Source organism: Rhincodon typus, chromosome 24 (genome assembly GCF_021869965.1).
Source record: "Rhincodon typus isolate 14 chromosome 24, sRhiTyp1.1, whole genome shotgun sequence".
NCBI lineage: Eukaryota > Metazoa > Chordata > Chondrichthyes > Orectolobiformes > Rhincodontidae > Rhincodon > Rhincodon typus.
The window spans coordinates 9,295,189-9,307,082 of NC_063355.1; the positions used below are offsets into that span (position 1 = coordinate 9,295,189).

General features: G+C 45.2%; 1 protein-coding gene across 5 annotated transcripts in view; it reads left to right on the plus strand.

Annotated features, from left to right (window-relative positions):
• prkab1a (protein kinase, AMP-activated, beta 1 non-catalytic subunit, a) overlaps positions 1-2,506 on the plus strand; it is a 29,617-nt gene extending 27,111 nt beyond the window's left edge. For all 5 annotated transcript variants that reach the window (XM_048611324.1, XM_048611326.1, XM_048611325.1 and 2 more), the window contains exon 8: positions 249-2,506. In XM_048611324.1, the coding sequence (XP_048467281.1) occupies positions 249-326 (78 nt within the window). In that variant the 3' untranslated portion in view covers positions 327-2,506. The remainder of the gene's footprint in view (positions 1-248) is intronic.
• The last annotated feature ends 9,388 nt before the right edge of the window (positions 2,507-11,894 follow it).

Here is an 11,894-nt window from a genome sequence, read left to right on the forward strand (position 1 = left end):
TTTCATGCTCACTGAGTCTGCACCCTATATGTACACCTCAGAATTTGTTTTAGAGTTGCAATCACTGAACAAAGCCTAACACTGAGCCCTTTACATCTGTCTGAGAAGGGAAACAGTTTAAAATTCTCATCCAGGCTGGTAAACGGTCCACTGGGAAAGGTGATGTAACCTAATACCATAGTGCCCAACTCTCTCGTGATTTTGTCCCGTTTGATTTCTGTGCTTAAAGTATTTGTAATTGTTTGCAGGATGGCGTTATGGTGCTGAGTGCCACCCATCGCTACAAGAAGAAGTATGTCACAACTCTGCTCTACAAGCCCATATGACCAGTCACACCATATTACTCTGTCTTCCAATCAGGAAGCTCCATTTCCTTCGGTGATCGCTCACCAGTTCTTGTCCCAGATGTGCTCGTGAGGACCGAATGGAATTGTAATTTCCAGAACCTTCTTCAGCAATCGATAACTTGCTTTACTTCCTGCTTCCTGTTTGTTAAAGGGAAATCTATAATCCGAACGCAGACAGAGTACCTCTCCTGATGGTTCCTCAGACTGAAGCGACACTGAAAAGCTAGACCCTAACCATGAATCCATATCTCTTACTGCAGCATTTCTGACTCCTATTTCAGTTTCTTCACCCTCGGGTCAGAGTGCTTTGTGGTCTTTTGAATCACAGACCTTGGATTCTGTGAGTGAAGGAGTCACTGGAGTTACCATCCTACATCGGTTTCACATCATCCTCAACATGTAAAAGTTCGAGGATGAGAGTCCTGCTAACAAGCTCTTGGTTAGATTGGGATACTCAATAAGAAGCATTCAGGTTAATTAAGGGAACAAAAGTGTGTGAATTTTAATGTACTGAAGAATGATTAGAAATTTGTGTTTCTTTACATTTATGGGTCCACTCTCTGTATTCCGCAGTGCTCACTGTACATACTCATGGTACATGGCAATGAGCAGATTTTCCTGTTGGGGTTGTGGAACCTTCATTCTGTCCCTGCTGATGGCTGGTGATAGGAGGACTCAGTGATTTGGGTGTAGCCTTTGGTATAGTGACATACTGTACTTCACTAGGCACTCTCCAGTCATTCAATTATATTCATAAAAGTGCTTCTGTAATTCTCCCAGTCAGTGAAAGTAGCACCGGAGTTTCTTGAGCAACATAAAGTCTTCCGTACATAGTGGAATTACATCTTTAATTCCATCTCCTCAGTCCATCACTACCGTGGCCCAAGGGATCATTTTTTATGTAAGTCTCAGTAACTGTTGTGACAGTGAATTCTGATCATGTGCCCTAGTTCCCTGGTTACTGGGAGATTTGGACTGCCCTTACTCAAATGCTGTTATTTTGTTCCAACCAATATGTTCAATTAAAAACTGAGAGATATGGACTTCCCTTTGTGCAGAGAATTTACCTGTACCAGTCCAGCAGTTCTAGCACATAAAAGCAAAGCCCTGAAGCAAATTAGCAGCTCTGGTAACATTGGTGGAGAGAGAAGCAGAGTTGTAATTTTAAGTTCAGTGACTCTTCTTCAGAATCCAGTTGTCTCATGCCCAGTTGCAGCTCTTCTCCCTTTTTTACATGTAGACAATTAATCAATTAATAGCCACCATTTCTTTTCTTTCTAACCTTACTATAAACAAATTCTTCCTGCGCGCGCGCGCGCGCGCACACACACACACGCGCACGCGCACACACACACACACACACACACACACCCCCCAACTCTCTCACGCACACACACACACGCACACACCCTCCACAGACACACACACACAGTTGGGAAGCTGTATCCTCATTCCGTCCTTGTAGGTTTCAGAAGTGATCAGGAACAAGAGCTCAATTAGTCTTTAGCATTCTTGCGGCAAGTTTGCCCCTCCTAATCCTGTCCTTGCTGGGATCAGCTAATTCAACACAGATGTAGAATAAGACTTGACTGCTCTCAGCTTCAGCATTTGTATTGGACGAGGTGTTTAAGCCATTAGGTCATTGGAAAGCATGCCAAAATAAAACCTGTTAAGCTCACTAGCATCCTTCCATTTATTCTCCTTCCTCCCTTAGCGTATGTGAGTATGAATCTGACCCAGCGTACATTTCTGACTAATTTGTTAGTGCCTGTGCAACTTTAAGTTCAGGGCTGGAGGAGGGACATGACATTTTGTCAACCAGGTTGTTACCTTTACCAAATGAGAGATTTGGAAGGACTCTCGGGCCGTGATCCTCTTGTTTGAATGGAGCGGACAATTGTGCCAGTTACGCTGTTTGCCTTTTAGCAGTTTCACTTTTCCTGCCAATCGGGCTCTGTCTGTCAAATAAATTCCTGAACTGTCAACTAAATTAAATTCATTCCATCTGTTGGACAATGTCACAAATCACTGAGATTAGCCTGTGTTTGTTGTACTCTTGTAACAGTGAACCTTGCAGGAGGTGGTCTGTTACCATGGAATTCTTTGGTTTGCTTGTATCATTGAAGTTCATTTGACAATCAATAAATGTCATGATTTGAGACCTGAGCCTGGATAGGTTGTAACGAATGCTACATGATAAGAAGTTGCTTTGCTGTTGTATATTAATCTATTGTGCTGGGCCTTATCTTCATCGTGTCCTCTATATGTATTTTACATTCAGGAGGTGGGTAATAAGGTTGGTGAACTTTGTGTAACTAGCCAGGTGGGAATGTAGTGCTGGCAGTAATGAAGATCTGCCTCAAAATAGGACAGGATTGGGTAATAAATATTACAGGATGCAAAGTGTTCATGAAAGATCAAGCAGAAAAGAATATGAGGTTGGGGGGGCAGTACTGATTAAAAAGAATATTCCAGTGCTAGACAGGGAGATGACCTGAAGTGGCCAAGGATAGAGAATTTGTTTGGTTAGACTAAATTATTAAAGATGCCATTACATCACTCTATGGGTAAAGTAGTGGCAAATATAAAGAGGAAATGTACTGTGAAATTAGAGAGGGATGAAAACTGTGGATCTAATAGGAGACTTTATCCTAGTCTGATTAATTGTGGTGGAGTGCCAGTGTCATTCTTTGGGAACATGGATTCAAATTGTCCACGGCAGGTGGTAGAATATAAATTTATTCAATGAATCTGGAATTAAAAATAAGGCTCAGTAACAGTGACCATGCAATCACTGCCAAGTGTTGGAAAAGCGCAGTCTGCTTTACTAATGCCCTTAAGGAAGGTAATCTGTCGTCTTGATATGTTCTGGCTTACGTGTGACTCCAGACCCACAGTAAAGTGCAGTGAATAAACTACTCCATCCAAGGACAATTTGAGATGGACAACAAATGCTGGCCTTGCCTGTGATGTCCACATCCTGTGAAAGGATAAAGGGAAAAAAAACAAAAAAACATAATCCCAAGAGGAAGCAGAACAGAGACAGATGGGATGTATAAGAACATAAGAAATCAAAGTGGATCATATTTTTCCTCCAGTCTATGCCACCATTAACAAGATGATGGCTGGGCTGATCTGATCTTGACCCCAACTCTACTTATGTCCCCTTTCCCCATAATCTTTGACTGCCCTGTGGATTAAAAATCTATACATTGACCCAGATTCCACTAGTATTCTTGGGTAGGGAATGCGAAAGATTCATTTCCCCTTCAGAGAAAAATCCTTCTCATTCCTGACTAACGTGGGAATCTGAGATAACAAGGTGTAGAGCCAGATGAGCATCAGAGGAGCAGGAAGGCTGACGTTTCGGGCCTAGGCCCTTCTTCAGAAATGGGGGAAGGGAAGGGGGTTCTGAAATAAATAGGGAGAGAGGGGGAGGCAGATAGAAGATGGATAGAGGAGAAGATAGGTGGAGAGGAAACAGACAGGTCAAAGAGGCAGGGATGGAGCTAGTAAAGGTGAGTGTAGGTAGGGAGGAGATAGGTCAGTCCAGGGAGGGTGGACAGGTCAAGGGGGCGGGATGAGGTTAGTAGGTAGGAGATGGGGGTGGGGCTTGAGGTGGGAGGAGGGGATAGGTGGGAGGAAGAACACGTTAGGGAGGCGGGGACGAGCTGGGCTGGTTTTGGGATGCGGTAGGGGGAGGGGAGATTTTGAAGCTTGTGAAGTCCACATTGATACCATTGGGCTGCAGGGCTCCCAAGCGGAATATGAGTTGCTGTTCCTGCAACCTTTGGGGAGCATCGTTGTGGCACTGCAGGGGGCCCAGGATGGACATGTCATCTGCGGAATGGGAGGGGGAGTTGAAATGGTTCGCAACTGGGAGGTGCAGTTGTTTAGTGCGAACTGAGCGTAGGTGTTCCGCAAAGCGGTCCCCAAGCCTCCGCTTGGTTTCCCTGATGTAGAGGAGGCCACAACGGGAACAGCGGATGCAGTATACCACATTAGCAGATGTGCAGGTGAACATCTGCTTGATGTGGAAAGTCTTCTTGGGGCCTGGGCTGGGGATGAGGGGGGAGGTATAGGGGCAGGTGTAGCACTTCCTGTGGTTGCAGGGAGAAGTGCCGGGTGAGGTGGGGCTGGAGGGGAGTGTGGAGCAGACAAGGGAGTCCCAGGGAGAGTGGTCCCTCTGGAAAGCAGATAAGGGTGGGGAGGGAAAAATGTCTTTGGTGGTGGGGTTGGATTGCAGATGGCGGAAGTGTCGGAAGATGATGCGTTGGATCTGGAGGTTGGTGAGGATGAGGGGAATTCTGTTTTGGTTGTTATTGCAGGGAGGGGGTGTGAGGGATGAGTTGCGGGAAGTGTGGGAGACATGGTCGAGGGCGTTCTCGACCACTGAGGGGGGGAAGTTGCGGTCCTCGAAAAACGAGGACATCTGAGATGTACGGGAGTGGAATGCCTCATCCTGGGAGCAGATGCGGCAGAGGTGAAGGAATTGTGAATAGGGGATGGCATTTTTTGCAGGAAGGTGGGTGGGAGGAGGTGTATTCTAGGTAGCTGTGGGAGTCGGTGGGCTTGAAATAGATATCAGTTTCTAGGTGGTTGCTGGAGATGGAGACAGAGAGGTCCAGGAAGGAAAGAGAGGTATTAGAGATGGTCCAGGTGAACTTAAGGTTTGGGGTGAAAGGTGTTGGTGAAGTGGATGAACCGTTCGAGCTCCTCGTGGGAGCACGAGGTGGCGCCGATACAGTCATCAATGTAACGGAGGAAGAGGTGGGGTTTAGGGCCAGTGTAGGTACGGAAGAGGGATTATTCCATGTAACCTACAAAAGAGGCAGGCATAGCTTGGGCCCATGCTGGTACCCATGGCCACCCCCTTTGTCTGTAGGAAGTGGGAGGAATTGAAAGAGAAGTTGTTGAGGGTGAGGATGAGTTCGGCTAAGCGGATGAGGGTGTCAGTGGAGGGGGACTGGTCGGGCCTGCGGGACAGGAAGAAGCAGAGGGCCTTTAGGCAATCTGTATGGGGATTGCAGGTGTATAGGGACTGGACGTCCATGGTAAAGATGAGGTGTTGGGGACAGGGGAATTGGAAGTTCTGGAGGAGGTGGAGGGCGTGGGTGGTGTCACAGACATAGGTGGGGGGAGTTCCTGGACCAAGGGGGAGAAAATGGAGTCCAGATAGGTGGAGATAAGTTCAGTGGGGCAGGAGCAGGCGGAGACAATGGGTCGACCAGGGCAGTCGGGTTTGTGGATTTTGGGAAGGAGATAGAAGCGGGCGGTGTGGGGTTGTGGAACGATGAGGTTGGAGGCTGTGGGTGGGAGGTCACTTGAAGTGATGAGGTTGTGGATGGTTTGGGAGATGATGGTTTGGTACTCAGGGGTGGGATTATGATCAAGGGGGCGGTTGGAGGTGGTGTCGGAGAGTTGGCGCCTGGCCTCGGCGATGTAGAGGTCAGTGCGCCATACTACAACAGCGCCTCCCTTGTCCGCAGGTTTTATGGTGAGCTTGGGATTGGAGCGGAGGGAGTGGAGGGCTGCACATTCTGCGGGGGAGAGTTTGGAGTGGGTGAGAGGGGTGGAGAGGTTGAGGCGATTGATATCACGATGGCAGTTAGAGATGAAGACGTCAAGGGAGGGTATGAGGCCTTGGGGTGGTGTCCAGGAGGAAGGGGTGTGTTGGAGGCGGGAGAAGGGATCAGTAGAGGGAGGGATAGGCTCACGGTTGAAGAAGTGAGCATGGAGGTGGCAGAAATCTCTTTATTTCTGGACGATATCACCTTGTTGCGGATTATTTTTAGAATGTGCCCCTTTGTTAGAATCATAGAGTTGTACAGCACGGAAACAGAACCTTCAGTCCAACTCATTCATGCTGACCAGATATCCTAAATTAATCTAGTGCCATTTGCCAGCATTTGGCCCATATCCCTCTAAACCCTTCCTATTCATGTACCCATCCAGATGCCTTTTAAATGTTGTAATTGTACCAGCCTCAACGACTTCCTCTGGCAGTTCGTTCCATACACGCACCACCCCCTGTGTGAAAAAATTGCCCCTGAGGTCTCTCTCATACCTTCCCCTCTCACCTTAAACCTATGCTCTGTAGTTTCGGACTCCCCCCACCCTGGGAAAAAGACCTTGGCTATTCACTTTATCCATGCACCTCATGACCTTATAAACCTCTATGAGGTCACTCCTCAGCCTCCGACGCTCCAGAGAAAATGACCCCAGCCTATCCAGCCTCTCCTTATAGCTCAAACCCTCCAACCCCAGCAACATCCTTGTAAATCTTTTCTGTACCCTTTCAAGTTTAACGATATCTTTCCCATAGCAGGGAGACCAGAACTGGAAGCAGTATTCTAAAAGTGACCTAACCAATGTCCTGTATAGATGCAACATGACATCTCAAATCCTACTGATAATAAAAGGCGAGTGTACCAAATGCCTTCTTCACTACCCTGTCTACCTGTGACTCCACCTTCAAGGAACAATGAACCTGCACCCCAAGGCCCCTTCATTCTTTTGTATTCTTCATGGTACATGAGTTAGGCCAGCATTTCTGATTCATCCCAAATGCTCAGAGGGCACTTGAGAGTCAAATGCTTTGCTGTGGGGTTGGTCACGTGGAAGCTAGACTGCATAGGTCATCAGATTTCCTTCCTGAAAGGGCTTTAGAGAATCAGGTGAATGTGGGGAAATGTCTTAGCATCTACCATGACAAGCCCCCTGAAAATCTTGTGGCTTTTGATAATATTACAGCTTATTTTTCTAAACGCCAACTGGTGTATATAACGCATGTGCAAATTGCTGAAGGTAATGGGGTGTTTTGAAGTGACATCTGGGATCCTGGACTTTAAAGTAGAAGATTAATGTGGGAAAATAGGGAACTTACAATAAAGGTAAAATTGCCATTGTCTTACCAGACCATAGGGCGGCACTCATTAGAAAGAGATGACTCGTGGTGTTTTAACCTGAGGGTTACCATGCCTCAGGTAAGGCGAGAGGTTGAGAAGGAGAGTCTTTCATAGTCAACTCAGCCAGCACAGGAATTGCCCCCATCATATTGGCATCTCTGCATCACAGATCAGCTGTACAGGTCCCTTGTGCCTATTCTGCCACTGACTAAGATCATGACTGATCTGATTGTGACCTTTAACACCTCTGTCAACCAAGAGATGTTCTGCCAGCACAGCAGGTGTGTGGTGTTAACGGTAGTAATGGTTGCCATTGAGGAAAATAGTTTGCTATCAATCAACCAGCCGGGAGAAGGTTTGTATTAATCATTCAGCAAGGTACACTTTCTCTAATAGTATGTCAACCAAATGATCCCCTCCTTACCCCACCACAACCATTTGCAGGCCTCTGGTGAAAGTCCAGATTTGCTTACCTCACTGGTAATAATTCTCCATGGTATGGCAGCTGATGTACCATTTGGTAATTGGCATCCTGCATGCAATAGGCTTCTTGTGGCTTGATCACAAGAAATCCAGTCTGTTGAAGGAACCTTTTTATTGCCCTACATGCTATGTCATTATAGATTGATGTAGTGCCAGTGAAGAATGCTGTGAATCTGCCAGTTCAGTGCTTGAGTTGGATTGGTTCCTGACATTTAAGCACTCAGAGATCTCTGCCAATTAGCCGGGCCAGCCAGCTGAGCAAATGAATCATACCTTTACACAAACAAGAAGCAGATAGACAGTGGCCACCAAAATATGCCACTGTGACATCAATGAAGTTTGCTTTTTTTTGCGTCAAGCAATCCTTTGAATCTCAATGATTCAACCCTTTAAAGTGCCTAATTCTATCCAAGGTGAGATACTGTTCACTTTTGCCATCATGCACAGGTTCCAAGAAGACAATTATCCAATAATTACTCCTCTTCTGACTTATATCCATTATCGTTCCATAGAATCACAGAATCCTTACAGTGTGGATACATGCCCTTCTACCCATCGAGTCCACACCAACCCTTTGAACGGCATCCCAGCCGGACCTACCCTCCTATCCTATCCCTGTGACCCTGCATTTCCCATGGCTAACCCACCTAGCCTGCACATCCCTGGACACTATGGGCAATGTAGCATGGCCAATCCACCCTAACGTGCACATATTTGGACTGTGGGAGGAAACCGGAGCACCCGGAGGAAACACACACAGACACGGGGAGAATGTGCAAACTCCACACAGACGGTCTTCTGAGGCTGAATCAAACCCAGTCCCTGGTGCTGTGAGGTAGCAGTGCCAACCACTGAGCCACTGTGCTGCATCCTCCCCTGCCAATCACTCCCCACCCACGGCCATTTCCTTCTCTGCTTTAATGTTACTGCCTGGGCACTGCTCCTTTGATCTTCACTAGTCAGTCTGTCAGAATTTACAACAAAGGAAACCTTTTGGTATACATTATCGACTTGTTGACCAACTGTAAAACTGTCAGTGCAGGCGAGCCTGGGGTAAATCAAATTACATATCCATTGAAATCAATCACAGTAACAGTCAACCAGTTTCCTGATCAGCTTATTTCAGATATGGTGGGGGATAAATTTAAAATAACACCATCTGCCCCCAATCCTTTCTTGGTCTTCTTAAGATGCTTAAAACTGTTCAGTTTTTTTTTCAGACACAATCCAAGTTGAACTTTATGATAGATCTCCTGTTCTTTCCAATCTATGTTATCTTCTGCTCCAGCTGTTCAGCTAGGTTGCTCCATAAAACAGTCTCACTGAAAGTGACTGAGACCTTTATGAACTTCACATAGTCATTCCTCACCTTCCGACAGATTGTGGCCTTAGAGGTGAGGTCCATCTTTATCATGGGTGTCTGTGCAGGATTCTCCTTAAGAAAAAGTTTTGGGCTAGAGAGGTGGTAGGGGCTTCCTCTGCCCTGAGCAGGGGGAGGCTGTGGTTTGGTTTCCTCTGATCTATCTCCCTATTATGTTCCTAACTGGCGTAATAAAAGAGTCGGATCCACAGGATGTGTTATTTCTGAAATGAGGAACCACAATTCTTTTGTACTTTCCCCCCACTTAAAGCAGTTACTTTCTCATCTAATTTTCTTTGCATAAGTTTTAGCATCATGCACAAAAAAGGAGTCCTTTAGTGAATTTCCAGAGGGCTTCTTTATGTAGATTTGTCTCTCATGCCATCAGTCAGGGCTTTTGGACTGTGTGTGGTAACAAGAAAAAGTCCCAAGGGGCAAAACAGAGGCTGGAGGACAATGGCTTTTGTATAATGCAGTAATGCCAAGCTTCAGTCTCTGCCTCCTCCCAATTCAGGTTCAGTGCGCTTGCCTCCTACACTGAGCTTGTTTCTTTCCTAGGACTGCAGGACTAAAGAAATAATACTCGATCTCAAACTTCCCTTCAGACTGCAACTGGGGCTACACTTTTAAAGTACATCATTGGGAAACACTATCTAAGTACACTCTCCTTTCACCCAGCCGACAATTTTCCAGCTTCACATTGCTGATTCACTGCTTCTGTGGAACCATGTCATCTTCAGATTTTACACTGGTGAGTCAGAAAAGAAACTAACAGGTTCCTTCATCAACTCAACTATCAGCAAGTCAGCAGAAGTCATTGGACATTCTGAAACCAACAACATCGAACGCTGACGACCAACAAATGTTGAACTCTGCACAGCGTGGAAATGATTGGCTGCAGTAGCTATCAGAGAGAGGAGTCGATATATTTAGGCACTACAGTGAAATGTCAATCAACTGTGTTTTGAATTTTAGGGGCCTGGTTGTCTCAAAATCTGAATAATCTAAGCAAAACTCACTACATCAAGCCTGAAATAGACCGATTTTGTGCTTAACTAGTGTTATTCTTATTCTAGTGTTTTTATTTCTGAAAGAATGTTAATCCCTAAGTTTAAACGTTCATGATTTAAACATGCTAGCTGTTGCTGTTTGATCTCAGTTTACAAATTGCTGATTTTTTTTCTTCCCGGGGGAGATGATTCCCTATATTTAGCCGAGTCAATATGATTACATATCGAAATACAGATTTTAACATGCAAAATGCACCTGTCCTTAACCGCTCCTCCCCCCTACCAGCTCCACTCACTGATACAGGCACAAGCTGAGCACAGCAGGTTTGCATCTGTTGCTGCCAGTAACTGAAGATGCCTGGAGGAAGGACATATGCTGCTTCCACATATAAACACACAAACTAGTAGCAGGAGGCCTTTTGGCTCCTGAAGCCTGGTCCACCGTTCAATAAGGTTGTAGTTGATGTATTTGTCTTTTGAATTCCACATTCCAATCTAACCCTTGACTCCATTGCCCAAGAAGAATCTATCTCCTTTTTTTTAACAACACTGCTCTTCCTGTGTTTTTTTCTCTCCTTTCACTAAAAATCACAGGGCGCAGTCGTTTCAAATGGGTGTGGAGTTGTCAGAGCAATGGTGCGCTCAGCTTTAAGTCCAAAGGTCACAAGATCCATGTCTAGCACAGAGACTTGCATACATGATGGAACTTCTGTGCAGCAGTGATGTTGAAAGTGCTGGCTTTCAGACACAACAATATCAGAGGCCTTTCATTATGGATATAAGAACCCCAAAGGACTACGCTGAAGCAAAGCAAGGGAGTTCTCCCAGTCAACCCAAGATTCCCTGATGGTTGTTGTATTGCTGTTTGTTGCGTTCAAATGCACTAATTGCATCTTGATCTGAAAGCACTGCCACAACCTTGGTAAGAAAGGTATACCAGCTAAGAGTAGGCCATCAGAAAACTTGAGATATAATTGACTGCTGTGAACAGGTCAGAGAAACAGGCATCTCTAGAACCCATGATATGAGGCATTCAAGCCCGAGTGACTAGGTAGACCTGCCATTCGCACCTTATCTATACACTATCATTTTCTTAAAGAAAGGATTCGCCTCTTAAAAGTGTTGTCTTTATTTCATTGTCATTATAACGTACCCTTTTTGTAACGTGTACCAGAGTCGCCATTTTATTTATAAAAGACATGTTAAAAAGGTAAATAAATACCATTTTGGCTGATGCTGGAAGAGAATTTAATTTGTAAACATTAAACAAGATCAAAGTCCAAAACTTTCACTACTTTTTCCCTTGCTGCAGGTCTGGAAGAATGAGCAGATTCAAAAATTATGTAAATGGTAAATCTAATTGCTACAATAGTTAAGACTACTAGTTATCTGTGTAGATAGATATGTTCCAGGCAGCAAGAATTGAATTGCCAGTGGACTATTCTTTGTTTCCAGTCATTAACATTTCAATAAAATATCACCTTGACTGTGTGAAACTTGTGCATAATGCCCTTTCGAACCACAAACCCATCCATAAAATTATACGATCTTCCAGACTCTGTCTTTCTAAAGTTGGGTTGCAGTTGCGTTAAAGAGTACCTTATAATGTGTGATGTTAGGTGAAACCTGTTATTAATGCTGGCAGAGTGTCCACTACATGGACTATAGTGATTCTAGCTGAAGGTTCACCAATGCCTTTTCAATAGCATCTCTGAATAGGCAGTAAATGTCAGCTAAACTGGCAATTCTCATATCCCGCAAACAAACTTTTTTAAAAAAAGGAACA